Below are 27,709 nucleotides of genomic sequence, written 5' to 3' on the forward strand. Positions count from 1 at the left end.
AAGTGAAATCTTCAGCTTTCCGTGGTTCTGTATTATGCTTTCCCACAGGGGAAAACTGCTTTGACATCTGTCAGCCAAAATCTGCAGCAGTGAGAGATGTTTGTATTTCCAGTGCACATAACAATACATCTCTCTGCTACTGCGAAGATTGTGTATATTAGTTAAATAAATAAATAAATATAAAATAAAATTATCTCGTAAGTGTAAAAAAAAAAAAACCCTTAAACCATGACATTTGAATATGGTTTGTTCTAGATAAAAATCAGCAACTTTCAACAACGTAAGGTCACAGATAGGCAAGCCCATCGCACGTGTAATAAACTGACTTTATGCACTTTACATCTTTGTCTGTATATAGCAATTTTCCAAATAGTATAACATTCCCAAGAGAGGAGTAACATAAGACTTATGTAACACACTGGTGAACACAGGCTTATGAATGACACAGTCTTGCAAAATTCTATTCATCACAGCAAGCAGGGTTTTTTTGATGGGTGAGTGAAATATCATTCGTTTTTTCATTACAAGTCACCTTAGACAAGTGGATGTTATGCCACAGTTGATGAACTGCCATGATGCTTTTGAAGGCTGGTCTAGAGTTAATGGCAGGGTTTTGGTTTAAGGTGCTAGTTTTTTTCTAGGAGCAGTTAGTCCATTCTATTCTGTTCCGAGATCATCCACCCACTCATTATTAATTTAATTTTTCCTTGCCAGAGACAGTGCAAAACATCAAATATATGTAAACAAATATGAAATAATATTTGTATCAACATATTTATTTCCTAAGATATAAAACGTAATACAACTCCTGTTCAGTCACTGTTAGCAATGCTTTTTTGCCTTGTCCACACTGAGGATCTTTAGTAATGCTCCCACCATTGGTCTAGCATCAGTGTAGCTAGCATTGTGTAGCTAGCACAGTGCTAGCAGTGTTGGGGGTACAAGTGGAGACTAACTGCAGGTGTTCTTACCCAATGCACAGTCTAATCTTGACACTACCCTAACACCAGTGCTCCCATCTTGCTAGTACTAGTGGAGCTGCTATACCAAGAACTGAAGAATTCCTAAAACTTCTCAGTGTAGACATAACCTTAGAGGTGTTTCTAGAAGTACACTTCAGACAAGTTAGAAACTGCCACAGAAGCATGACAGCAGCACCTGATCATGTATCTAAAATATTAAAAAAGACTTTAACAAAGAGCTGAACTTGAGACCCTATTAGAACTATTCATTTTATCTGCTGATTGTATTATTTAAATACTCTTCTGTGTGTTCATGAAATATAAAATTTAAATAAATAAAATATGACTGTCAACAGCATCCTTAATTTTAACTCGTTTCATTTGGCAAAAACTGAGAGGCAGTGTAGATCTTTCTTTACAAGCAGACTATAACAATATGGGCCTGATTCTCCATTCACTTGCACTAGGATAAATCAGGAGTACTTCCACTGAAAATCAGAATAAACAAAAGGAGAAATCAGGGCCTATATTATTACCGCTGCACAAAAATATTTATAGACACTCCCATACTTATCTCATATCGTTGAGACATCATTCAAGTGTTGGAGGAACCTAAAATACAAGACCATACAAGCAACAAGCAATGATGAGATGGCAACACAACAAAAAAGTCTTACCATCAGCCCAAGCCTTTCTCTTATAGACGTCCTCTACTATGTCAGAAATCTTCTTAATGTTTTCTTGAATTTTTTTTTGCACCATATTGGAATGTTCTTTAAATATCAAGTGACTTGTGAACCAGGTATTTTGTTCAATTGTGTCCACTACATCTAACCCTTCACGTAATTTTGGATCCACATTTCTTTTGAAAAATTCAAAATAATTCTGGTAGGCAGTGTATTTATTTCTATGCTCATCCAGGTATATGTGCTTTACATAAGTCTCACTCGCCACAACAGTTTCACTCCTTTTCATGCTCTCCTTTTCTCCCTGATCAGTCTCTCTTGGTGTCACAGCTTCAGAAGTTTCTCTCTCAAAGTCTTCTGTCTGGTTAAAGTAGTTTTCAGGACCCTGAATAAATTTGACTCCACAGAGGTCACATTGTGTTCGGTCAATATCTGCTTTTTTAAAGATTCCTGATACCAATTCTTTCATTTCCATCCCACTGGGATCTGCTTTTGAACAGGAGTTCCTCTTCCATTTTATGCAATAATAGGCTAAAAGAAACAAACGCCACAATTTCTGCTTAGCATGAGCTTTCTGCTGTTGTTTCTGCTGCTTTATGGATGCTATGGCTGTTAGGGGATCCTCTCTCTCTTCCACATAGAGATCCCTTTCGAGTTCCGTTTCTGGTTCCTCAAAATATTCCAAAGGATCCAAATATGACTCAAATCTATCTAGATTTACTTGCTCATAAAAGATGCCCCGTATACTTGCTCCTTTAGCATACATAGTGTCCCACTTCCAGTGGCAGTCAGCTAAGTACTCCTCATCTCGTTCAATCAGCAGCTCCTGCAGGCCTTCTGCTATTTTCCTCACATTTACAGCATCAGTCACTCGTTCCACAATTTTAACCAATCTTTCAGGCACTTTGGATGGATAATCTTTTTTCATATTTATCAACTTTGCCTTGATTTCAGGAAAGTGTTCATGTAAAAGGGATTTACATCTAGGACTAAGCACTTGATTGGCATTCACTAACATCACTAAGCATAGCACCATTGTACGCTCTGCTTCCCCTGACGTAATGCAATCGCTGTCCCCAAAAGCATCAAGAAGAACATTGAAATTACTGTTTTTAGCGCCGCACAAAACTTTTGCAACATAAAGGAGATGAAATTTGAACTCTTTCAGAGCCTCATTTGTGTCCTTTGGTTTGTACTCCTGTATAATGGAAAAGATGTCTCTAATCTCTCTCTTCTGGTCTCTTTTTCTGAACAAAAACTCCCAGTAATGAAAGAGAGCGATGTAACTTTTCGGAAGACACAGAGTAATGTTCTTGCAGAGGCGCATCAGGACGGCACAACAGAGAATATACTGGAATTCCAGCAACATCACTGTATTTCCTATGCTAGGAATCAGAGGTTCAATGCATTTCTTCACCAAGACATTCATAAAACGGAAAAACATCCACTTACAGTCTTCTGGGTTTCTGTAAACATAGAGCCGCTCTAGTGAATTTTCAAGAAGTCGAATGAAACACAAGTGTGTGTTTTCTGCATTTCCAGAATACTTATCAGGTATCAACATGCCATATCTGCCATCTACCCCTTTGGATCTTCCTCCTCTGCCTCTATCCTCCTTTTCATATTTTTTAGCTTCTAGTAACTTCAGTTCTTTGTTATAATCATCTTCCTCCTTAACAAGGAGCTTCTCAAATTCTTCAGGATAACTAGAAGACAAGCTGAAAACTTGCATTGCCCTGAGCCATAAGTCGGTTGATTCTCTTCTATTTATGGCATTTTCACTTTTAAACTGAAATATGATGTACTCCTTCAGCACCATCCTACAGGGTTTAGAAAACTGACTGAGTCCCAAGATATCTTTGCATGCCTTTGGGTTTTCAGACACCACTCTCAGATGAAAATGTTTAGGGAAAACAAAATCTAATAGGGATTTGCATAATGCATACTTATCTGCAGTCAAAATTTCATCAATGTCATTAAATTCATGCAACAGCTCTTTTGGGAATACTCTCTTGGCCTGTAACAACAGTCCATTTATTGCTGCCAGATGTATTTTACACTGAAGTATAGATTTTGCCTCATGACGCAACAAAGGTCTATGGAAATCTTTACAGGTTTTATCCTCACACTTCAAGCCAGCAATGAACTTCATGCAAATATCAGGGTAACTCTGCTCAAGTATACTGCATGTAATTGAACACAGCCTGCTTAAAAAGTGCTTATTCAGTGCAGACTTTACCTCTTCCAGGCCTACAAAGAAGTGATCTTTAGTTTTCTTCTCTTTCAGACTAGGATTATCGGGCAAGAATTGAAGAATATGTCCAGCTTCATTTTGAGACACCTGGCAAACACTGCCATCTATTGGCAAAATCCCAAAATAATCAAAACATGACCTGACCATTTCTTTCTCAGCATTGGTGGTTGCTTTTTGGAGAGCTCTGACCAGATTTAGAAGGGCCTCTAAACCACACGATGCCAGAACAAAGATGTCCTGGCTTTTTGGTTCGCAGTGGGTTGATTCAAAGAGCGCTTCCACCACACCAGCATAATGATTCAAAGGCGAGAACTTGTAGAAGGCCTCTTCAAGCTTTCTAAAATCTTTCTTTAGAACTCCCTGCAGAAAAGTTGCCTCAGCAATGCTGGATTTTTGATTTGTTTGCTTACAAAGCTCTAAGGCTTCTTCCAGGATGGTGTCTCTGTTTTCCAATTCTGAACAGCCAGTTATGCTAAAACGGACCGCAGTAAGCAGACATGATGCTCGAAATTCCTTTTTGGTAGTGAGCTTGGCTGCTTCCAACACAAACCCATGCTGTTTCATCAGCATAGCAGCCTCTTCCTCTCGACCCTCCCTCTTCAACAGGTCTGCTGCTTGGACCAAGCATTTGCGTGATTTCAAGAATACAAGCTGGTCCTCGGTGTCAAGTCTGGAGAGGACTGCCATCATTTCCTTGGTTTTGTTTTCACGCAAGTATTTTGCAGCTGCTTCCAAATAAAACTGGTTTGCAGAGTATGAAAGTTTGGAAACTGGTTGCCTTTTCATCCTTAGTATCTCTTCATATCTGGAATAAAGATACATCAATGTCACGTTACTACCATATATGAATGAAACAGACACAATCTAGCATTTTTTAAAAGATCACACAATGTCGAGCAAGGTAATAATTCTGTGCCAGTCAGGTCTACTCCAGACGCACGTCAAATGTTGTGCATAATGATAAGAGGTCTCAGAAATATGAAAAATTATCACAGTACTTTAAAAGATCTACAAATCATTTCATTACAATTTAAAGCTGTCTGAATTAAGACCACTAAAATTTCAATCAGGAATCAGATTAGAAGCTCAGAACATCAGTGGGTCTTGCTACAAACTGCTTTAAAATCATGATGAATGTGAGATTAAAGTAATTCAAACCACAGCGGTATGAACTCCTATTAAGATACATATGATAATTATGAATCTTCTACATGAACAGCCAGAATTTTGAGACTAAGACCCTCAGGTTATCAAATATCATTCTTCAGGGGTCAAACTTGGTAAATCCAAACAAAAGCTTACATCAATCACTGATCACTTTATGATTAACAGAATACATGTGCACCATAGTACGGCATATAATATAAATCTTTTTCCCATTTGTTGCTTCTGAGTGGCAGATCAAGGTTCCTTTTTCAACATTAGTTCTGACATTCAGCTGGTTAATTACTGTTATATGATGTCAATAAATTAGTAAACTTTTTTCATAGCCAAACTTCAACCTTGCAATAGTCTTCTCACCCACTCACCTAGGGCAAAGAAATGTTTTTTGACAGGTGAGTAAGTCATCATTAGCTTTTCATTATCATTTTTTTCATGATAAAAGTGAAGAAGTAGATTTTGTGCCTGGGATGGTAAATTTGCATAAATGATTTTGCAAGGTTGATTTAAAATAAAACATTAGATGTTAAAAATAATTTTAAGACTTCCAATTTTGAATCAAACTATTTCTATACATTTGGTAAATGCTATTCTTTAAAAAAAAAAAAAAAATCCCAAGTACAGGGGGAATAAGAGTTATTTTCCAAATTACCACATTATAGAACATAAGATTTCATGCTATGTCATACAGAATATGAACATTAACTATGCTGTTTGAGGAACATACATACTTTACTGTGAAGTTTTAAATTGTTAATTAAACTGTGGAAGCTCCTTCACTGGAGGATTTCAAAAGGAGGCTGGATAGCAATCTATCTTGGATGATTTAGACACAACAAATCCTGCATCTTGGTAGGGGGCTAAACTAGAGGACCCTTGAGGTCCCTTCTAATCCTATGGTTCTAGGTGGGGCAGGCAGCACTGTCTATCATTAAGGTCCATCACTAGCACTTTTTAGATGGGATGTTTTTCTAAAAGATATGCTCTACTAACTATTTTGGGGGAGTTCTATGGCCTGTGTTATACAGGAGATCAGACTAAGTAATCTCAATAGTATCTTCTGGCCTTGCTATCTATGTATCCATGAAGGTTGCCCAATACTTCCCATCGTAAGACCCTGTTTTCAGTTGCTCATAATTCTGCCAAACTTTAATCATTTGGGCTGAAACTTTTCATGCTGGGTATCTGATTCAGGTTGAATTTTATTTGAAAATTTCAGCCAAAAAGGTTCAATCATTTCCAAGAGCAAAGCTGGGGAAAAATAATATGTTTTGTCCATGTTAAAACATCCCGGAAAACATTTTTTTTTTAAAGGTCTAGTGTCCCCACCATCAGTGTTCCCTCTAATTTTTTACATCCATGTGCGGAATGAATTTTGTTATGTGCACCAATATGGAGGTGATGTGTGGCAGGGGTGAGGCCGAGGGGTTCGGAGTGTGGGAAGAGGCTCGGGGCTGGGGCAGAGGGTTGGGGTACGGGGGGTGAGGGCTCCAGCTGGCGGTGAAGGCTGTGGGGTGGGGCTGGGGATGAGGGTTGGGTGCGGGTGGGGGTGAGGGCTCTGGGGTGCAGGCTGCCCCGGGGCTGCAGCGGGGAGAGAGGACTCTCCCCAGTCCTCTCTCCCCGCTGCAGCTCAAGGCCGGGGGAGAGGCACCTCCCCCAGGCCACGGCAGGTCTGGGCTGGTGCCTCTCCCCAGCTGCAGCAGCTCTGGCTGGGCCGGGCCAGGGGAAGGGCACCTCTCCCCGGCTGCGGCAGGGCTGGGCTGGGCCAAGCCGGGGGAGGGGTGACTCTCCCCAGCCACGGCAGCTCCGGCTGGGTGGGGCGCTTCTCCCAACCCGTGTGGCCCTTGATAGCCCGCTGTGCAGCCGGGCACCTTAGAGGGAATTTAGCCCACCATATTTTTGACCAGTGACTTAAAATTTGGCAGGGATGAAACTTTTGCTTTCCCTATGAAAATCCGTTAAATTTGGCCAAGATATGAACCTGTTGTGAAAAGTTATAAACCAAGTTATGAAAAACTGCAGTTCACACATGCATAGAAGATTTCTTCAAGTTTAGCTGCTAAATTCCCCGAAGATTCTGTCCACGTTGGGCGTGGACTAGATGACCTCCTGAAGTCCCTTCCAACCCTGATATTCTATGATATTCTATGCTCCTGCCCAGGGATAAGCAGGACTTTCCCTGCAATTGCAGCCCTCGGCTGTGTCAGGTTGGGCCTGGGCACCTGAACTGACAGCAGATAACCCGTCTTCCCTGAGCTCTCAATAACTCCTCCTGCTGGGCTCAGGCAACATGGAAGAGAAAACTGCCTTACTCAGATGCACAAGGAATAAGAGCAGGACCTGTTGAGGAGAGGGTGGTAGGGACAAGGACCCTGGTAAAGGGGAGAGACTGGTCTAGAGGTTGGGAGGTGAGGGGAGAAGAATATTGGGACTGGGAGTCATGATGTATGAGGTAGGGGGAGGGGCTGTGACAGGTTAGGCAAAGAGACTGGAACTGGGAGCTGGGAAGAGAAATGGTAAAAAAGGACTGGGAGCCAGCAGGTGTGTATAGGAAGAGAGGGAGCAGGGGGAGACTGAGATCAAATAAGGAGCCCAAGGAGGAGTGAGGGAGAACACTGGGACTGGCTGAGGAAAAAGACTGGGATTGAGAACCAGTGGGGTGAGGAGAGGGAAGGGGAGTCAGATCTGTTGAGGAGCTGGGGAAAAAGATGGGATCCTTAGATAAAAACAAGGAGGTCACAGAGAGAGTTTGGGAGTGGGAGCCAGTGGGGATGGGTAACTAGAGGCCAAGGTGATGGAGAGAGACAGAGTGGATGAGGAGCCAAGGGAAAGGGGCACTAGGACTGAATGGGCAAGGAGACTGGGAGTTGGGGACTGGTAATATGAAGGGGTGAGACTAGAACTTGCTTGACAAGGAGACGGGGACTGGGATGAGATGCCTGAGTGATGGCAATTGGGCATGGCGATGAGAAGAATGGGACTGTGACGATAGGCAGGGGTAGGGAAAAAGACAGGACTGTGACAAGGACAGGTTAGAGGGATGGGATAGAAAGGTCTGTGCCAAGTAGAGCACATTCCCCTCCAGAGCCTTCATGCATCTCACCATTCCTCTGCTATCTGCAAATATTTGTGAAACCCATCAGCAAAGTGCTCCATTTCTCTCTTGTCTTTATAGAGGATGACAATCAGTTACTCCATTAGCTCAACTGACAGAAGTCTGTGTGGTGGATCTAAAGCTTCTATGTGGTATCAATCTGATGCCACATGATGGAATTTGTTTTTTCGGTTTGCTTTAAAAACTAATAATAAAAAAATTAAACCTAGAAAATTGCACACAAAAACCTATGTTAAAATAATGTCATCAATGTTGCAAAGTCAAGCACTAAAAGTCAGGAAAAGCAAGAATTAAGGTTGCCTGTGCAAGCTTAATTTGGTGCCGCCTTATGCAGTCTTTAATAACATGACTGTATACTATGTTTTCCTCAAGACCCCTATGTCATTCAGTGCACAGTCCTGCTCCGGGAATTAATCAGGGTAGTATAGTGAAGGAGGCTGTTGTCTTTAGGACCCCTGATTCGTATCTTGCAAAACTGGAATGTGTGTAGTGAATGAGGCAAGAGACTGCAGGAAGAGAAATGATGATCCCACGGTCGAATGCTACCCTGGAGAATTGGATTTTTTCCCTGCCTCAGCTAAACAGCTTCTACATAATGCTAGCAAGTCACTTAAACCAAACTTAGAGGTGGTAGCTAGTTGTGTGCTCCTCATTTTCTGGGTGCCTGACTTGAGACCCTGGGGTCTGACTTGCAGAAGTGCTAAGAGAACTCACAGCTGCAACTGAAGTCTTTGGGAGTTGCACTTTGAACATATGAAGTGCTATAAAATGATAAATACTCTGAAAAATAAAGGTCCCAATCATCTCAGATTTGGAACTCAATATGAATGGATGCTTTTGACCTTAATCTCTGTGCCTCAGTTTCCCATCTGTAAAATGGGGAAAAATACCACTTCCTGATCTCACAGGAATGTTGTGAAGATAATTCCATAATATTTCTGAAGCATTCAGACACTTACAGAGATGAGTGGCATAAAAAAAATCCCACAAAGAAATTAATAATTCTGTCTTCAGAGCAGAGTTTGAATTGTGTGCAGTAAAAAAGGCCTGAACATTAAGAAGAAAACAAAATATTGAATTTTCTCATTAAGGCTACGTCTACATAGGGATAAAAAACCTGCAGCTGGCCCGATCAGCTGACTCGGGCTTACGGGGCTCACTCTCTCCGGGGCTGAAAAATTGCTGTGTAGACATTCAGGCTCAGGCTGCAGTCAAAATTCTTGGACCCTGCGAGGGTGGAGGGTCTTTTATCCCTGTGTAAACATACCCTTTGTGAGTAATCATAACGCATACCCATAAGGGGGCCAAATTAAGGGGAATGAATCTGTTATTTTCTTGAATCTTTCTGTGATATCTACCTTAGGGACCTAGTTGAGGAGACCAGTCCAGATGGAGAACTGAAGATCTGACATAGCTGACATTAAGGGAGTGAAATATGTCCTGGGAAAAAATCAAGTTCTCTATTACAGTTCAAGCTGGAGGGAGTTCTCATAAACCCAATGAATTTGATCTTGGTGCAAAAGTAATGTCATCAACTAAAACCCTTGTCAAAATCCGTGGAGAACCTACTTTACTATGCTCAAGCAGCACAAGGAAGAAGAGAGATTTTTTCCTCTGCAGCATCCTCTTTATGAACATACCTTTCCACTAAAATAGCTGCTTCCTCATACAGTTCCTCATGGCAACACATCTTAAGCGCAAGATCAAACTCCTGGATTTGTTCATAACATCTGGATGCATCTCGGTAGCACTGGCTTCTTTTATAGAAATACGCAGCATCTTTTATCTGCACCATAATAACTCTTATTAATATTGCAGTCTTCTAAATATTTGAACAATACCAACAGAAAAACCATGGTATTTTTATCCATACAACGGAGAGAGAAATGGATGCAGCCAGTTCCTATGACCTTCTATTGATAAATTTATTTTAACAATATTATCTGGATGGGAATAGTTATGTTTGTAACGATAAATGTATTAATTAAAAAGAATCATCATTAGAATGGTGAATTGTTTTAAAAACTCAAACATTTTAAAGTCAAGAAATTGGAAATTGGTAAAAAAATATACTAGGATTGGATTTTCAAAAGTGCTCTGCATTGGCTGAACTCAGTGGTGGGCAACCTGTGGCCCATCAGGGTAATCTGATTACAGGCTGTAAGACATTTTGCTGACCTTGACCGTCTGCAGGCACGGTCCCCCGCAGCTCCCAGGGGCCGCAGTTGGGAGCTGCGGGAAGCGGCAGCCAGCACGTCCCTGCGGACCACTGCTTCCCGCAGCTCCTAGTGGCCGCAGTTCGCCATTCCTGGCCAATGGGAGCTGCGGGGGGCTGTGCCTGCGGACGGTCAACGTCAGCAAAACATCTCACGGCCCGTGATCAGATTACCCTGATGGGCCACGTGCGGCCCGCAGGTTGCCCACAACTGGCCTAACTGTTCCTACAGAAGTCAATGGGAATTTTATCACTGACTGCAATGGAAGCAAAGTTAGGCTAATGCGGAGTGTGTTTGAAAACTCTTATTTTGAACCACAATGTTTTGTTTTTTTTAATTACTGAGATATCGGAGCTGTAACCTGGTTTTTATTTGGGGTACATTATTCCATCTCACAGTTTGAGTTGTTTCTGCACTTTTCCAGCAAATGGATGATGACAGAGTTCACAGGCAATGGTTTAAACCATAAAATTATAATAATTTGTATAACTCTGCATTAGTAATGGATTGTTATTCATGTTAGACCAGTTCAGGCAGAAACTGTCCACTTGGCACATAAATTGCTGACGCCAGCAACACCTGAATGGTTATATCAAGTAATAATTTCAGTCTTAACTATCAAACAAAAATAATTTTTTTCTCCTTCCCCCGTCCACTGGACTGTATGGAGATAAAGGTTTCCGAGTTAGAAACACCAACCAAGCTAAAGCAAGAATGACTACTCTTTGGCATTGTGGGGAATGGTAAAGAAACCTAATCTTTGAATGCCGAGTCCCTGCTATTGCCTCCTCCCTCCTCTTATTTCTGTTCTGTGATGTTTGTTGCTCTTGGACATACGATCCACCTGAAAAACACTGTATTTTACTTATCAGAGGGGTAGCCATGTTAGTCTGAATCTGTAAAAAGCAACAGAGGGTCCTGTGGCACCTTTAAGACTAACAGAAGTATTGGGAGCATAAGCTTTCGTGGGTAAGAACCTCACTTCTTCAGATGCAAGAAGAAGTGAGGTTCTTACCCACGAAAGCTTATGCTTCTGTTAGTCTTAAAGATGCCACAGGACCCTCTGTTGTATTTTACTTATGACTCTACCAGTATGCCGTGGAAGAACATTTATCTAATCTCACCAATACTAATATGAGATAACGAATACAAATTTTAAAGCGTCCTGTCTAGGACCATGATGTTTAAAATCCCTAAATAGATCTAAAAATCCCATACTAGGTGGGGGAGGGGGAAGAGGATTTTAGTACCTTGCCTAATTTTTCACATAGTTCTGCACAAAGCTGAAATTCTTTTGCGTAAATCAGACATTTCAGGGATAGTTTTGGTTCTCCACATTCCAAATAGGTCTTTGCCAGGTACATATAGTCCATCTGTTTTTCTCTATTTAAAACAAAAAACAAAAAAGATCACATATGCACAACCAATCCAATTTAACATTATTTTTTACAAGTCTGATATACTAGCAGTTCCATCAACAAGAACATGTTGTTCCCTGTATTTTCCAAGAAACACTACTAATAAATTCAGTTATATTTCAGCACTTACTTGGGGCTGCTTTTCTTTGATTGCACATTAAGTACAGCATCGTGCGCTAAGGCCAGTTTTTCCTTCTCAATTGCTCCTCCTTTTTGGTAACATTTGGCTGCCACCTGAAATTAGATAAATGACCTGCACATATATGTATGTATGTATGCATTCATGCATGTGTCCCTTAAAGCTTATAACAGATTCATACAATTTTCTTGGTGAAACAACACATCTACCTAAAAAAGTGTTACATTTCATTTTACAGTGACATCAAGGGAAACATTAACATCAGAAAAGCACCTGGAGGAAGGGGAGGGACAGCGTTTGAGTACATTTTTAATATGAAGACAAGCTTCAAAATAAGTTCACGCACAATTTTAACTAAGAATGTTTTTACAATTAACCTGAAAGCAGGGAAAGCTGCATTTCGGGTGGACTGGCAACACAAACAATACTTTCCTACTATATCAGACTCTAAAGGGTTAATTGATATGTCAAAGGGAACTAGCCCCATTTGCGGAAGTCAGTAAACCCTTCCTTGCATATTTCCCTGCATCATCATGGGCCCTGGGCTAAACTCAGATGTTCAGTATTCACAACCATATAGTTAAAAAATATTCAACACATGCAGTAATGGATTTTTCAAAACATACATAGGCAATATGAACTGCCTGAGATTAGACTATGCACAAAGCAATTCACACAAAGTTAGGGAGGTGCTGCCTAAAAAGCACTTATTCAGTTCGATCACTGTAAGATGAAAAAAAATCTGTTCAATGTAGAGCAAAATCACAGAACATGGACTATTTGTTTACATACAAGGTTAATATACCAGTACTGTCCTGTGACAACAACAGGGGAGTTTGAGAGGGAGATCCCCTGCTGAAGGAGGCGTGAGCACTAATTCTTGGCATGAGTGGGCAAGTTTGTCTGTCTGGTTTTTCTTTCAGTCTGTTAAAATGTATAGTGGTGGTCTGTCGGTGACTATGTGAAACTGTGGGCCAGAGGCCTGCTAGCTGAGTGGTCACTAGCAAGGCTCTAGCCTTCTGTCCTTTGAATCTTGATCATCCTTGTGATCACCATTCCCGTTTGTTAACGAGGGGGAAAGGCTGACTTAGGAGACGGGGCTTAAAAGCCAGATGCTAAGTGACCACGGGGAGCTAGCCAACAGAGGGCAGCATACAGAAGAGTCTGAGAGGGAGCTTGTAGGAGGGAGAAAGAATCAAATCAGCATGGCTCGGAAAGGCTGCACCGCCAATGCTTCTGGCTCCTCCACCTGCACCTGTGTCCAGACAGAGAACCCAACCATGGATCTCTACCCAGGTCTTGGTATGAATTTGCAGAGACCTTGACCTGCATTTCCCCTCACAGAAAGCCAGGCTGGGAAGACCATCCAGTGTGAAAGGTGTCTACTGGTAGAATCTCCCAGGAAGCATATGGAAGAGCTACAGGAGGAGGTGGCTAGGCTGAGGAGCATGTGTGCACAGGAGGAAGACCTCCAAGGTGAAGGAAGCAACTGGCTGGAGAGGACTGCAGTACTATCACCAGGAAAGGAGGAAATGGCTTCTTCACAGGGATGAACCTGGCTGCTGGTTACTTCTGGCAGCAGGTAGTGCTCCACCCCTGCTCCCAACCTACTGTCCATATTTAAAAAAATGGTACGCTGCCCTGGCAACAAGGGATCTAGAATCTCCCCCAGACCACTGCGGGAGGAGGAGAAGCCATGTATTTCCAAGGCTGAGAGGATCATGACCACCACTCCCAAGAGGAAACAGAGGGTGGTGGTTGGTGATTCCCTTCTAAGGAGGACGGAGGGATCAGACTACCTGTACCTGTCAATAATGGGGGGACAGAGTGAGGGCAGTGGTTTCAGCAGATGTTACTGAGCATGCTCAGTCCATGTGAGCATGCTCACCACAAGCCAAGCAACAACTTGGGGGATGTGACCCTGCATGCCCCCCCACACATCGCCTCTAGGAGCATCCACCTGTTGGCCTGACCTGGCATCCTGGGAGTGCTCCAAAACAGCCTCCTGTATGCAAATCACTCCCAGCTATGACTGTGTGCACCTGCAGCCTGCCAGTCACACCTAGGCTCTTATCAGCCTCGGTTATACTGCAGGGTGACCCCAACACACTTCTAGTCACAGATTTCCTCTCGGAAAGGTATGTCCTGTACTGCCCAGCCCTCTCCTGGACAATACAAGCTTACATAAAGTCCATCATTTAATTAATAGAAATGATATGTAGGAGCTTCAAGGATCTCTGTAACACAGTTGGCACCAATGTCTCCTGGGTGCCTCCTTTCTGGTAGGATATACAGTCTCTAGTTCTTTCTCATGGCCCTGGTATGGAGCCGTAGCACCAAAGCTTCCTTCCCGGAGGCACTGCCTTCTTTAACAGTCCAATAGGGGCCCACCTCAGCACCCTCAGTTGGCATCCTTTTTGGCAGCCCTCCCTGGGCTCTGTCTTCAACCAGACCCAGCAGGGCCATCACGATAACCTCGCCTGGTCTGGGTAGGTCCTGAGCTCAGTCCTCCCTGCAGTGAGCTGTCCACAGTCCTGATGCTCTTTCAGCTGACCAGGCACCCAGTCTTTAGCAGCCTTCCCTGAGCTCAACCCTTTCTGCAGTGAGCTGTCCACGGTCCTGTCCTATCCAGCCAGGCACTGGTCCTCCCTCTTCAACCTACAGGCAGCAACTGACTGCTCTGCATCTGCTGCTTCCTTTTATATAGCTCTTCTGGCCCCTGATTGGTCACTCCAGCAACCCCTCCTCAAATTGGCTGCTCCCCTTCAGCCACTCTAGGCTGCCTGGAGGACTTCTCCTCTGCTCTTTTCTGGGGCAGGGTGAGGCAGAGTTGTGAGGCCTCCAGCAGGGGACCGCCAGACCTACTCCACCCCATCACAATCTCCCACATTTTCCTTTGCTTTAAGTTAATCCCCTTTCTTACAGCCAACCTTTGTAGCCAGAGATATGGAAGGATCTTCCACTAACTTCCTCACTGGTCTAAGGAATCAGTATTGGATATAGATAATCCTATTCCTTCCAGAACCCACCGTCTTTATCAGATTAGGAAGCTTTTTTTTTTTTTTTTTTTTTGGCCTGTATGGCAGGAGTACTGAACACACAGTTTGTGCTTCCATAGAATTTTTTTTTAAACAAGAACTCTATATGCTGCTGTCTTCAGGAAATGTAATGCACCATTCTGATACCCATCACAGAAACTTAGTCTTATAGTTATTTACTTGAGAAATAGTCAGAACATTTCCACATTATCAACTGACCAGACAGACCCAATTTGGACGATATTAGCTAGCAATCTAGCAAATAATAGACTTTAAAAGTCAAGAGTTCTAACAGGCCTTTTTAATAATATTGTGCACACTTTAAAATGATGGTTTCATTTTTTATTATTTAATATTTTATATGGACTTTTGTATTGCAGCAAAATCCTTTGGTTCTCGGATATTACTGCTAGAAAGAGATTAAATAGATACAGACATAAACCACACTGTGACCTTAAAAGGCTCTGGGCTCATCACCCAGATCTTTATGCTTCCAAGAAATTGAGTGTCTTGCCTACAACACTGTTTACTGAAATAAAATTTGAAATGGTTCAAAGTCACAACTTTCAACTGACTCATATTTTTGTTACTGTAAAACGGCCAAATGATTCTAAAGTGACTTTTACGGATACAAAGAGAACAGGGTCTCAAAACTGAGATAACATGACTTATCTCAGATAAACATATGACTTTACCTTCCAACACTGATGCTTAGCATAGTATTCTCCTTGTGCAATCCATTCTTCTGGGGTTGAAGTTTTAACAAACATGCTATCATCAAAATCTGGGTAGTGGAGAAGATGGAAGACAGTTATTTTATGTTAGTGATATGGTATAAGAGAAGACACTTAATATATGTCAAAGCTAAGGATTATCGTCATTTTACAGTTTTCCAAAATCCCCATGATTTACACTCAAATCAACTGATCACACCAAGGGGTAAATTAGATTTTTCCTAATTTTTTACTTACCTTTAAAATTGACAATTCAAGTTTTATTTTAAAAGGCCTCTAAAAATTGTAATTACTACACAGGCAACAAAGATTAGAGTAACCTTATTGTCCCTTAATAATAAATAGGTTCTTTCATTTGCTAACAACAAGTAGTTTTATTTAACTGAGACAGTTTTTCATAATCAATACTCAGAGTTTATGAGTTGGTTGCATAACTTCCTCACTTGTACAGGAAAGATGATAACAACGAGATGTCTCACAAACATTGCAGATATTTTAGAGCTAAGAAACGTATAGTATTTTACTCTTAAACGTACAACATTAGTGGCAAGCAAAAACACACACACACACCATTCATCATATTATGATAATTCAAAAGCTAGGAATATTTGCTAAGAACACAGGAATTTTAACTGGTTTAAAACAAACAACAAACATTTAGTGGATTATCTTGTTTTCAGAGTTTTTATAGGAAGTTTTTATGTAGCTTTTACCTTTGTTTTCATCTATTTTGACAACTTGAACAAATTCCCTTTTGATGAAATATTTAAAAGCTGGAGCCCGCTTGTCACTGTTTTCATCAAAGATCCAAAGATTGACCCTGGCTCTGGTAATGGCAGTATACAGCTGCTTCAGCTCTCCATTGAGCATCTAGGATAGAGTGATTAAATAAGACAAAATGACATGATATGTGCAGGAAATGATATGAGTGCATGGTAAAAGGAATGCTATGAGTACATACAGAATTAACTATTTAAAGTAAAGTATCTTAAAATAAGCCACTTTAAATATTAACGGCCTGATTTTGAATTATGCCTGCAAAAATGCATGTGCAATTTTGCATCTAATTTGTGCGCAATTACTTGTACTGCAAGTTAGATAGTTCCATACACAAAGAGCCAGTTTTATGTCTAAAAAACATTTACAAATGAAGTCATTTATTTTTTGCACACAATTATGGACACTTCAAGCACAAATTAAACATGCAATTTCTCTCACAATTTTGAAAAATCTGGTATTAAGAGTCTGGTTCACTACTGCATCCCTCATGTAACTTCATTGCTTTTAATAGTTACAACAGTAAAAGATTGGAATAACATAGAGGTCAATTAGTTACTAACTCTTAATTCGTTTTTTAACCATAACTACTACAACTAAGAGTTAACTATATAAGATCTTTGCCTTCCCACCTGCTATATGTCCAAAAACATACAAACTTCTAAATCCTCCCAAGAAAATCATGTGTTCGGTAAAAGCCAGAAACAAGAAAAAATATTGATGGATCTGGGATTAATTAATTACCCTATGTAATATTACTATATTATTGAAAGAACTGTTATACATGAAAATGCCAAATAAGATTTATTAGGAGTCTTTCTTGAACTTTGAGATTTTTCTTAGTTTGTTGTGTGCTTGCTATCTCCAAACAATGTTGTTATAAAAAAAAAAAACCCAGAGTGTATCACCTTGTACATTTCTGGATTAAGCACCGGAGATCTGCTCTGAGTAGCAATATTTTTCTCTAAAGGTGTTTCGATCACCAGCTTGCTTTCTCCTAGTGAATCAGAGGAAGGGGTAAAAGAAGAAATGATCTTCCACTCTTTGTAAGCCTATAATTTGAGAAACATACAAAGACTTCAGGTTAGCTGAATCTACTGCGTACCCATGCCTACATATACGTACACATATGTAATATATATTTTAAAACCCCATGCACACACATCCAAGATTCTGCATGCAGCAATCTACCTATACCCTAAAAGTTGTGGATTGGGACCTTAATTTGTATAAATACCATACATAATTCTCAACTAAAATCTTTATTAAATATAATCTTTTCTGCGGCTTTTAAATTATTGCATCTTTTCTTTATTAAATGAAACACTGTTTCAATAATGTCGAATTTATGGTGCAAACCTGAAAAAGTCAAGAAAACCAAAGTTAAGCTTGATATACAGTCACGAACTCATATTTCTGTTGCAATCACAACCTTAAATAATCAAATTAAGAAGTCTTTATGGAAAAAAAGCTAGGTATTATTGAAACTCTTGCTAATTGTAATTCAAGTCAAAATCATTTTATGTTCCCGGAGTGCAAAAAAACCAAACAAACAAAAAACAAATAACTTCTAAGTTTCTTTTATATTCATACCTCAAAACATGATGCTTACATGGCAAAGTCAGTTAATAAAATAGTTTTTCACTCTGGAGACCTGTATCCAAATTCTGCTTCATTAAAGAGGACTCATCCTAACTTTTGACTAGACTTCTGTGAACAGTGAAAAACCATCATACGAATGGCTCTCTCTTTAAGAGAAACCAGAGATTTGACTTATGGATGCTAAAGATTCAGGGGCGGATCCTCCTCTCACTTATGCTGTTTTAACTGTTGACGTCAATGGCATTACTCCTGATTCACAACAGTGTAAAAATGACAGGAGGATCACTCTTCGGGACTGATGTATATTAGCAGAGCTATGTTAAAAAGCTCAAGAAGTGCACAGTATACCTAAGCTCTAGCCCAGTGGCTCTCAATCTTTACCAGACTACTGTATCCCTTTCCGTACCCCAAGTTACATCTCACTTAAGAACGACTTGCTTACAAAATCAGACAAATACAATACAAAAATGTCACAGCACACTATTACTGAAAAATTGTTTACTTTCTCATTTTTACCATACAATTATAAAATAAATCAATTTGGATACAAATATTTTACCTACATTTCAGTGTATAGTCTATAAAGAAGTATAAACAAGGCATTGTCTGTATGAAATTTTAATTTGTACTGACTTGGCTAGTGCTTTTTATGTGCTATTATGTAGCCTGGGGGGGGAGGGATAGCTCAGTGGTTTGAGCATTGGCCTGCTAAACCCAGGGTTGTGAGTTCAATCCTTGAGGGGGCCACTTAGGGATCTGAGGCAAAATCAGTAATTGGTCCTGATAGCAAAGGCAGGGGGTTGGACTTGATGACCTTTCAAGGTCCCTTCCAGCTCTAGGAGATAGGATATCTCCATTAATTATTCCCACAGTATTCTTGCCGCCAAGTTAAAGAAGTATGGACTGGATGAATGGACTGTAAGGTGGATAGAAAGCTGGCTAGATCGTCGGGCTCAACGGGTAGTGATCAATGGCTCCATGTCTAGTTGGCAGCCGGTTTCAAGCGGAGTGCCCCAAGAGTGGGTCCTGGGATCGGTTTTGTTTAATATCTTTATTAATGATCTGGAGGATGGTGTGGACTGCACTCTCAGCAAGTTTGCAGATGACACTAAACTAGGAGGCGTGGTAGATACACTAGAGGGTAGGGATCGGATACAGAGGGACCTAGACAAAAAAAAAAAAAAAACCTGATGAGGTTCAACAAGGATAAGTGCAGAGTCCTGCACTTAGGACAGAAGAATCCCATGCACTGCTACAGACTAGGAACCGAATGGCTAGGTAACAGTTCTGCAGAAAAGGACCTAGGGGTCACAGTGGACGAGAAGCTGGATATGAGTCAACAGTGTGCTCTTGTTGCCAAGAAGGCTAACGGCATTTTGGGCTGTATAAGTAGGGGCACTGCCAGCAGATCGAGGAACATGATCGTTCCCCTTTATTCAACATTGGTGAGGCCTCATCTGGAATACCTTGTCTACAAGAAGGATGTGGAAAAATTGGAAAGAGTCCAGCAGAGGGCAACAAAAATGATTAGGGGTCTGGAGCACATGACTTATGAGGAGAGGCTGAGGGAACTGGGATTGTTTAGTCTCCAGAAGAGAAGAATGAGGGGGGATTTGATAGCAGCTTTCAACTACCTGAAGGAGGGTTCCAAAGAGGATGGAGCTCGGCTGTTCTCAGTGGTGGCAGATGACAGAACAAGAAGCAATGGTCTCAAGTTGCAGTGGGGGAGGTCCAGGTTGGATATTAGGAAACACTATTTCACTAGGAGGGTGGTGAAACACTGGAATGCGTTACCTAGGGAGGTGGTGGAGTCTCCTTCCTTGGAGGTTTTTAAGGCCCGGCTTGACAAAGCCCTGGCTGGGATGATTTAGTTGGGAATTGGTCCTGCTTTGAGCAGGGGGTTGGACTAGATGACCTCGAGGTCCCTTCCAACCCTGATATTCTATGATTCTATGAAAACTAGGCAAATCTTTAGATGAGTTGATGTACCCCCTGGAAGACCTCTTTGGTACTCCCGAGGGTACATGTACTCCTGGTTGAGAACCACTGCTCTAGCCTATACTGCTGGTCTGTCACTTTCCTGAACCCAGCTCATATCACAGAAAACTTTTAAAATGAGAAAAATAAATACCAGAAATAAGCCAGTGCAACAGAAGATGCAGCAACCCATGTAGGGATGAGCGAGCAGCAGCTCAACTTGCTTACCGGTGAGCCCCGAGTCCAATTCTGTAGTGGAACTGACTATCTCTAGAGAGAACTGTATATATTTCCTCAGCTAGGACAGTTAGACCAACTTTAGACCAACAGGAAGAAGCAAAAGCGGAAAATAAAGTGCAATTAAATACCTCAGAATCTGTGAAAAAGTTGTAAAGGAGGACATCATCAAATTCCAAGCCCTTTGCTTCATAAATTGTTAGCACAAGTGCTAAACTAAGTTCCTCTGGAATCTTATCCTTCACCATTTCATTCGCTACTAATATCACCTGCCAAAACATAAATGCATTAGTGACACATGAATCAAAAAGACAACATATTTCATTTAGAGAGTGGAAAATGAGCAATTAGTTATTGCAATGCAAAGTTATCTAAGATGTAGACTAAAGTAGGTAACATAGTTTTAATACAACATTGATAACTCCATGGATACTTCAGCACGTTCCAGAAAAGGGGTTGCTAAGCTGCTTTCTGGCTGCCAGAACAGTGACACACTACCTATTATTATGAGACAGATGGCGTATTAGTGGAAGAGAAAAATCTGAATGAAAAGTGCGACAGGACTGAGCAGAAATTACAATAAGAGAAAGTCAAATATACCTGTTTTTAAAAAGGTTCTGAAGCAGAAATGAGAAAGGTAAGTCCTGAATTTGTACATTATAATTTATCATGGAGCAATATGGACACCAAAAGAATGTTGCAAGCAGTCAGGGGGTTGGTCCTTAAGAAAAGTGGATTGTGCTATTACATCTGGCTACAAACCAAAAAACTCTATATAAAACATCATAAAAAAAAGTAAAGCCAACCTGATGTGCTCCAAATTCAATTGGCTGTGTTTTTCTTTTGTTGCCTCTCAGTAAAATTGCCAGGTCACTAACACTGCAAGACTCTAAGACAGTAGGTTTAGGTCCGTCAAAGAGGCCAGAATCCCTAGGAAGACGATCAAAAGATTCTGGGAAATAGTACTGAAGTAAATCAACCACCCCAGAGGCCAGATGTAGAATTCCTGTGATGATCAAAAATACATATTACAAACGTAATATATACCTCACATAAACATAACTATAATAAAAATGAACGTTGTTCAGATTGCACAGAATCTGGAAATGCCAGATTAAGATTGTGATTAGGAGGAGACAGCAGCTGTAGGATACACTTTGAGCATCTCTGATTTGCAGGGCCACCACAAATCAGAACATAGGCTACGAGACTAAGCAAAGATTAAAAACATGAAAAAACATCAAGAGCAGAAGTAGGCCACTTGTCCTCAAAATTGTGAATTTTGGGAGGTGTGGAAGCAGCAATTTAAGACAAAAATATTTAAAAAAAAAATCATCCTAAATGGGTCAAATACCCCAAACAAAACATTCAGTGAGGGAAAGACTTTCTAGAGTGACTGATGATTTTAGGAGGCTTCATTTTTGGGTGCCCAACTCAGGATACCTTAAAGGGATCAGATTTTCCAAAAGCACTGAGCACCTGCCATCTGAAAATCAGTTCCCTTTAACAGTATCTCATGTTGAGCACCCAAATATTGAGACATCCACAATCACTACTGCCTTTTGAAGATTTTGTCCCCAAAACAGAACATAGTAATTTCTCTACCTGAATGAGATCTGTAGTTCTGATATAGCTGATATATCCTTTTAGGTTTTCTAACAACACATTGTTTCTTGTCAACTGAGTTCTTGCTGGCGTAATGGAATAGTGACCTCAGATCACTAAAACGAAAAGCAACTCCCTTCATTATGCTTTGTGCAGTGTCACCAGTAAGGAACATTGCATTAGGGTCATTGATGCATTTCATTAGCAGTGCTAGCTCAGCTTGAGTGAAGTCTTGAATCTCATCACCATAAAGTTCATGGATGGACCACGGTAGCTCCTCAAGCTTAGAGAGTCTTTGAGATAAATTATATAGGACATCTTCCTCATCAAAGTAACCTCTTTGTGACCTTATTTGCTGATAAAGACAAAAGAGATGATAGATTTCACTCCGGTCTTCCTTGAAGTTTGGTGATCTCTTCCGCCCTAGTTTTTTGTACTCTTCTTCTGTAAGTTTACCCTGCGGACAACTTAGTGCTTCAAAAGACCCTTTCAAAAAAGATTTTATTTCTTTCCAAACCAATGCAGGGTTATAGGAGTTTTTGCCTTTCATCATTTTTGGCCACATTTCATTAGCGAACACATCATAAGTCACAAAAACTCGAGGGTCATTTTCTCTTGAGTGAGCTTCTGCAGCCTTTTCATCCTCACCATATTCTACTTCAGCGTTACCTTCTTCCTCCTCATCTTGCCAATTTGGTATGACCAAATCTTCTTGAGTGGACCAACCAACAATGGTTCTTTTAAGACTTCCATCTTCATTCCTCAGAAAAAATGGATCTGGTATGGATGCATCGAGTAATAGTAACAACTGTTTTGAGGTGACATACAATGGGAAATTTTCATCTTTAACGTCTTGTAGCTTGTAAACATTTGGCTCAAGTGGCTGGAAATGACTTGTTGACTTAGAAGACTTACTGAGCTCAATAAAATTCCTCTGAACCTCTTGGCACAGAACATGATTTTTAGTAACAAAGATCTGATGCAAGTGTTCCAATTTGTCTGATTCTACTGTGCTATGCTCTTCCTCCTCTTCACAGTCACCTAATAAATTCAATTCAGCGTCATCTGCACTTGAATATTGTTCACCTTCATCATCTTGTTCTTGTTCATCATCTATGCTTTCCAACTCAGTTGACTCACTGGAGTCATTGTTGTCTTGCTTTTCATCATCATCCTCCCCTGTACTTTCTTTTTCAGATTCAATTTCAAACTTTCTTCTCTGCCACATTTGTCTAACCAGCAAAGGGGCTTCTGCCAACTGTGCTTTCTCCCAGTAAGAATGGAATTTCTTCCATAGTCTATATAAGCAACAAGTAGTCTTTCCTGTTCCACTCCGTCCAATTAAGATTATTGGCTCCATGGGTTTGGGACTGAGGTCAATCACTGCATACTCTAACTCACCAACTCTGAAGGGGTATTCAACAGCAGAATTCATATCATTTATGATGTTAAGTGCCATGTTAGTACTGAAGCTGTGAAATTTCATTATATTATATTCCGTTTCCACTGCGCTGGCTGGAGGGAAGTATTCAGGTATGATGTGTTCTTTTGTTTTTTCTGCCTCTGTGTCTTCAACATAACAACGAGGAATGCGCTTTTGCATTTTCAAGTTAGAAGACTGCTTGATTTTACTTATACCCTTGAGTTTTTTCCTCAAGATGCAGGACAAGCCACGGTTGTATGCAGTACATATAGTGCCAATAGCACGGTCGAGTTTGCAATGATCAAGAACAATGTCCCATATTCTAATGATTTCGGTGTAAACTCTCCCAGACTTCTCTAGAGGATGTATAGACTGTTCTGTCTCTATAATCTTTTCTGCAGCCTCACTACAACGGGGAGAAAAGTCTATTGCAAGCTCCCATAACATCCTTGCTCCTTTGTCCAGCTTAGCTTCGTACAGCTGAATATCAGCTTTCAAATGTTTTAGCCGCTTTTGGAGGCCCTGGGTCCATTCTCCATTTCCCAGCTGCTGAACTGCCAGTATAATTTTCTTTTTCATATAATGAGGTACAGCTTTGCTGCCTAGCTTCTTCAGCATTTCAGAAGTGCACTCTATTTCCCATGTCATGTTATCAAAGTCCTGAATATATGCCTCAATGTCCTGAATCTGCCCACTAACTTCCATTGTTTCTTCACCTACGCCATTAGGCATGGGCATGTCAGATTCACCACACTCCTGAGTATCCTCCACTTTCTCAGGGTCAGCACCCTCTCCTTTACTGTGAGCCAAACTCTCATATCCACAGGTTTGCTGGGGCTCGCTCTTTTTACCTTCAACGCTGGTTGGTGCTGAAGATGGGTTTGATACCTGAGAATTATCCTCTATCAGGTTGTCACCCAATTGAAGACACTGGATTAAATCTGTGATTGCTTTCAGTAGGCTTTCCCGCAGAGTTAAGGGCTTATTTACTTCTCCAGTTTCTTGCTTTGTCAACCGAGCATTGTCTGCTTCTTCCCAGTTATCAGGAACTGGCTCTGTATTTTGGATATTAGCAGGTGCCGAGTTGCCAGGTGACGCTCTCCAGACAGATGCAGATGACGAATGAGCTGTGCTTTTTGGCTGTGATGTGTTACAGACTGGAATGGATTTAGGCAGCTTAACTACCTGCCCTACTGTATCTTGCCGGTGCCTCCTCTTCTCTGACACAGCTGTATTCCAGGTGAGTAGCCGAGGGTCATTTTTTTTTATTCTGTGCCTCACATCTTTTCCTAATTTATTTTTCAAGTTAAAGTTAATGTCAAACTTTGCTAACGAATCCATTATTTTCTTAACCTGCTTTGACTGAGCTTTCTGAAATATAATATGCATCACTGTATTTCCATTCTTATCTTGGCTGTTTGGATTAAGGTGTGGGAAAGTGGATGGGTTTGAACCATAGAGATCCAGTAGATAGTTCAGAAAGCGTAAACCAATGTCATCTGAAAAAAAAATATAACAACAAATCACTAACTTAAATATACTTTCTCCTGAGAACCAGAAAATGTATATTACTAATCTCTTTGCTGCTATTAACTGAAAATAAATGTCCTTTACAATAATAAAGTGAATTTAGTGCTTCTAACACATCTCATTTTGGTAGCCCTAAAAACGGAGGTTTTCTATTTATTCAGAAAAACAGGCACAACAGCAGCAAGGGCAATAGAAGACTTGCCACATTCCCCCCACCATTGTGCTGAATTTTTCTTTTAACCTTCTTGGGTGAGAGACTTGTTTAGTCTCCATGTCTGCTCAATTAACAGCTTCTCCCCATGCAACTGCCAACAAAAGTGCCAGCTCTTTTGATTCTTCTGATGTTGGACATTTGTCAGCTTGGTAATGAACTATGTTGGGTGACCTATTGAAATGAACAACGTCTGATGTTGGTAGCATTTGGTCACTATAAACCGAGTCCAACTTCAAACCATTTTCCCAAAACGGAAGTTTCCTGAGCCATCTACATGCCCTCCAGAAGATTAGAGATATCAGATATTCTATAGCATTTTTAGTCTTAGTCATGTGGCAATTTGAGTACACATGAATTTTTTTTTTCTAAATTGTAAACCCTGGATATAGCATGACTGCCAAAATTATTATTAAAAATTTTCATCTTAAAAAAAATGTATACAATTGTAAGAAAAACTTCAATAAAGACACTGCTTTAATCCTTTGGATTTACAAAACCATTTTTATACAAAACCTGAATTTTGAACCTAACTTGACAGTTTATCGGAACATAAGAAGGGCCATACTGGGTCAGAACAATGGTCCATCTAGCCCAGTACCCTGTCTTCCAACAATGGCCGATGCCAAATGCTTCAGAGGGAATGAACAGAACAGGGCAATTTATTGAGTAATCCATCACTGGTCATCCAGTCCCATCTTCTGGTAGTCAAAGATTTAGGGACGCTTAGAACATGGTGTTGTGTCCCTAAGCATCTTGGCTAATAGCCACTGATGGACTTATCCTCCATGAATTTACCTAGTTCTTTTTTGAACCTCATTATAGTTTTGGCCTTCACACCATCCCCTGACAATGAGTTCCACTGTGTGCGTGTCAAGTAATATTTCCTTTTGTTCTTTTTAAACCTGCTACCTATTAATTTCAGTGACCCCTGGTTCTTGCATTATGTGAAGGAGTAAATAAACACTTCCTTATTCACTTTCTCCACACCAACCAAGATTTTATAGATCTCTATCATATCCCCTCTTAGCTGTCTCTTTTCCAAGCTGAAAAGTCCCAGCTTTTTAAATTTCTCCTCATTTGGAAGCTGTTCCATACCCCTAATCATTTTTGTTGCCCTTCTCTGTACCTTTTCCCAATCCTAATACATCTTTATAGAGATGGGGTGACCAGAACTGCACGCAGTATTCAAGGACAGCAGCTGCACACTGATCAGAAGTTTTCAGAGAACTATCCACAATGACTCCAAGATCTCTTTCTTGAGTAGCAGCAAATTTAGGCATCATCATTTTGTATCTATAGTTGGGATATTTTCTAATGCGCATTACTTTGCATTTTCATCTGCCATGTTGTTGCCCAGTCACCCAGTTTTGTGAGATCCCTTTGTAACTTTTCACAGTCTGATTTGGACTTAACCATCTTCAGTAACTTTGCATCGTCTGCAAATTTTGCCACCCCACTGTTTACCCCTTTTTCCCATATCATTTATGAATATGCTGAACAGCACTGTTCCCAGTACAGATCCTTGGGGAACACCATTATTTAACTCTTTCCATTTGAAAATGACCAGTTATTCCTACCCTTTGTTTTCTGTCTTAACCAGTTACTGATCCATGACAGGACCTTCTCTCTTATCCACTGTCAGTTTACTGTGCTTAAAAGCCTTTGGTGAGGAACACTGTCAAAGGCTTTCTGAAAATAAATATATAACAAAATATAAAATAATCTGTATTATTTAATTTATATTAATTTCTTTTGGACCAAGCTCTAAAATGTTTTACTCAGTTTTTATTCTGTTCTTATTCAGGCAAAGTTCCCATTGGAGTCAATGAATGCTTAGCTTGGTAAGGACCGAATAAAAATAGAGTAAAGAACTTAAGGGGCAAATTCTGGAGAGTCAACAGTTGTAACTCAGTTTTCGACATTTCTCTTCCTTTTCTGACCCTCCACATTTTTTTGGTTCCTATACAATATTAGTCATTATGCAGGTGTAGAAGTAGAAATAATAAATCTTCCTTCCTATAATAAACAGAATAAATTAACGTTTAGGTGGACCTGCGCACCAAAACAAAGACTTACCTCTTTTATCTAAGCAGATGGAAACAGCAGCATGCAAAGGAGTATCGCCTTCGACGAGAGAAACACTCCGAGGATCTGCACCACTGCTCAGCAGCAAATAAGCCAATTCAAAATCATTATTTTTCAAGCACATCTGCAGTGGTTTTTCAGGGATGGCTCCAGTCCCCTCAGGTGAAGCTAGTGAAATGGATTGGCATATTTAAGATTAAATTTCATACAATTGATCTGTAAACTCAAAAAGAGCATCAAATGTAAGACATCAGCTTCAGTTGTTGAGAGAGTAGATGTTAAAAAAAGAATATACGCATTGCTTAACCAGCTGATCACATTTATACATTTAACAGACTATTAAGGAAATTCAAATATTAAGCCAACCTCATATGAACTCTCCCAAAACTGAGTCAAGTTAAAAACAATTTCTCTCTTCAAATATAAAGGCCAGGATTTCCCTCAACATACCTGTTTCAATAAATCAGCGTAGAAGTCAAATACTTGAAGAAAAGAATGTGAATTCTTCTGGCTTCAGACATACACAGAGTTAGCGC

The 27,709-nt window shown here is 40.5% G+C and overlaps 1 protein-coding gene across 5 annotated transcripts in view; it reads right to left on the reverse strand.

The window, feature by feature from the left end:
* Positions 1 to 27,709, reverse strand: part of TRANK1 (tetratricopeptide repeat and ankyrin repeat containing 1) — a 102,931-nt gene that overhangs the window by 3,833 nt on the left and 71,389 nt on the right. For all 5 annotated transcript variants that reach the window (XM_034761086.1, XM_034761085.1, XM_034761082.1 and 2 more), the window contains 11 exons: positions 27,165 to 27,341; positions 21,922 to 24,843; positions 21,123 to 21,322; positions 20,448 to 20,585; positions 17,409 to 17,552; positions 16,437 to 16,593; positions 15,685 to 15,773; positions 11,943 to 12,046; positions 11,645 to 11,777; positions 9,819 to 9,964; positions 1,640 to 4,707 (listed from right to left, as the gene is read on the reverse strand). In XM_034761086.1, the coding sequence (XP_034616977.1) occupies positions 1,640 to 4,707; positions 9,819 to 9,964; positions 11,645 to 11,777; positions 11,943 to 12,046; positions 15,685 to 15,773; positions 16,437 to 16,593; positions 17,409 to 17,552; positions 20,448 to 20,585; positions 21,123 to 21,322; positions 21,922 to 24,843; positions 27,165 to 27,341 (7,278 nt within the window). The remainder of the gene's footprint in view (positions 1 to 1,639; positions 4,708 to 9,818; positions 9,965 to 11,644; positions 11,778 to 11,942; positions 12,047 to 15,684; positions 15,774 to 16,436; positions 16,594 to 17,408; positions 17,553 to 20,447; positions 20,586 to 21,122; positions 21,323 to 21,921; positions 24,844 to 27,164; positions 27,342 to 27,709) is intronic.

This window comes from Trachemys scripta, chromosome 2, assembly GCF_013100865.1.
Source record: "Trachemys scripta elegans isolate TJP31775 chromosome 2, CAS_Tse_1.0, whole genome shotgun sequence".
NCBI classification, from domain to species: Eukaryota; Metazoa; Chordata; order Testudines; family Emydidae; genus Trachemys; species Trachemys scripta.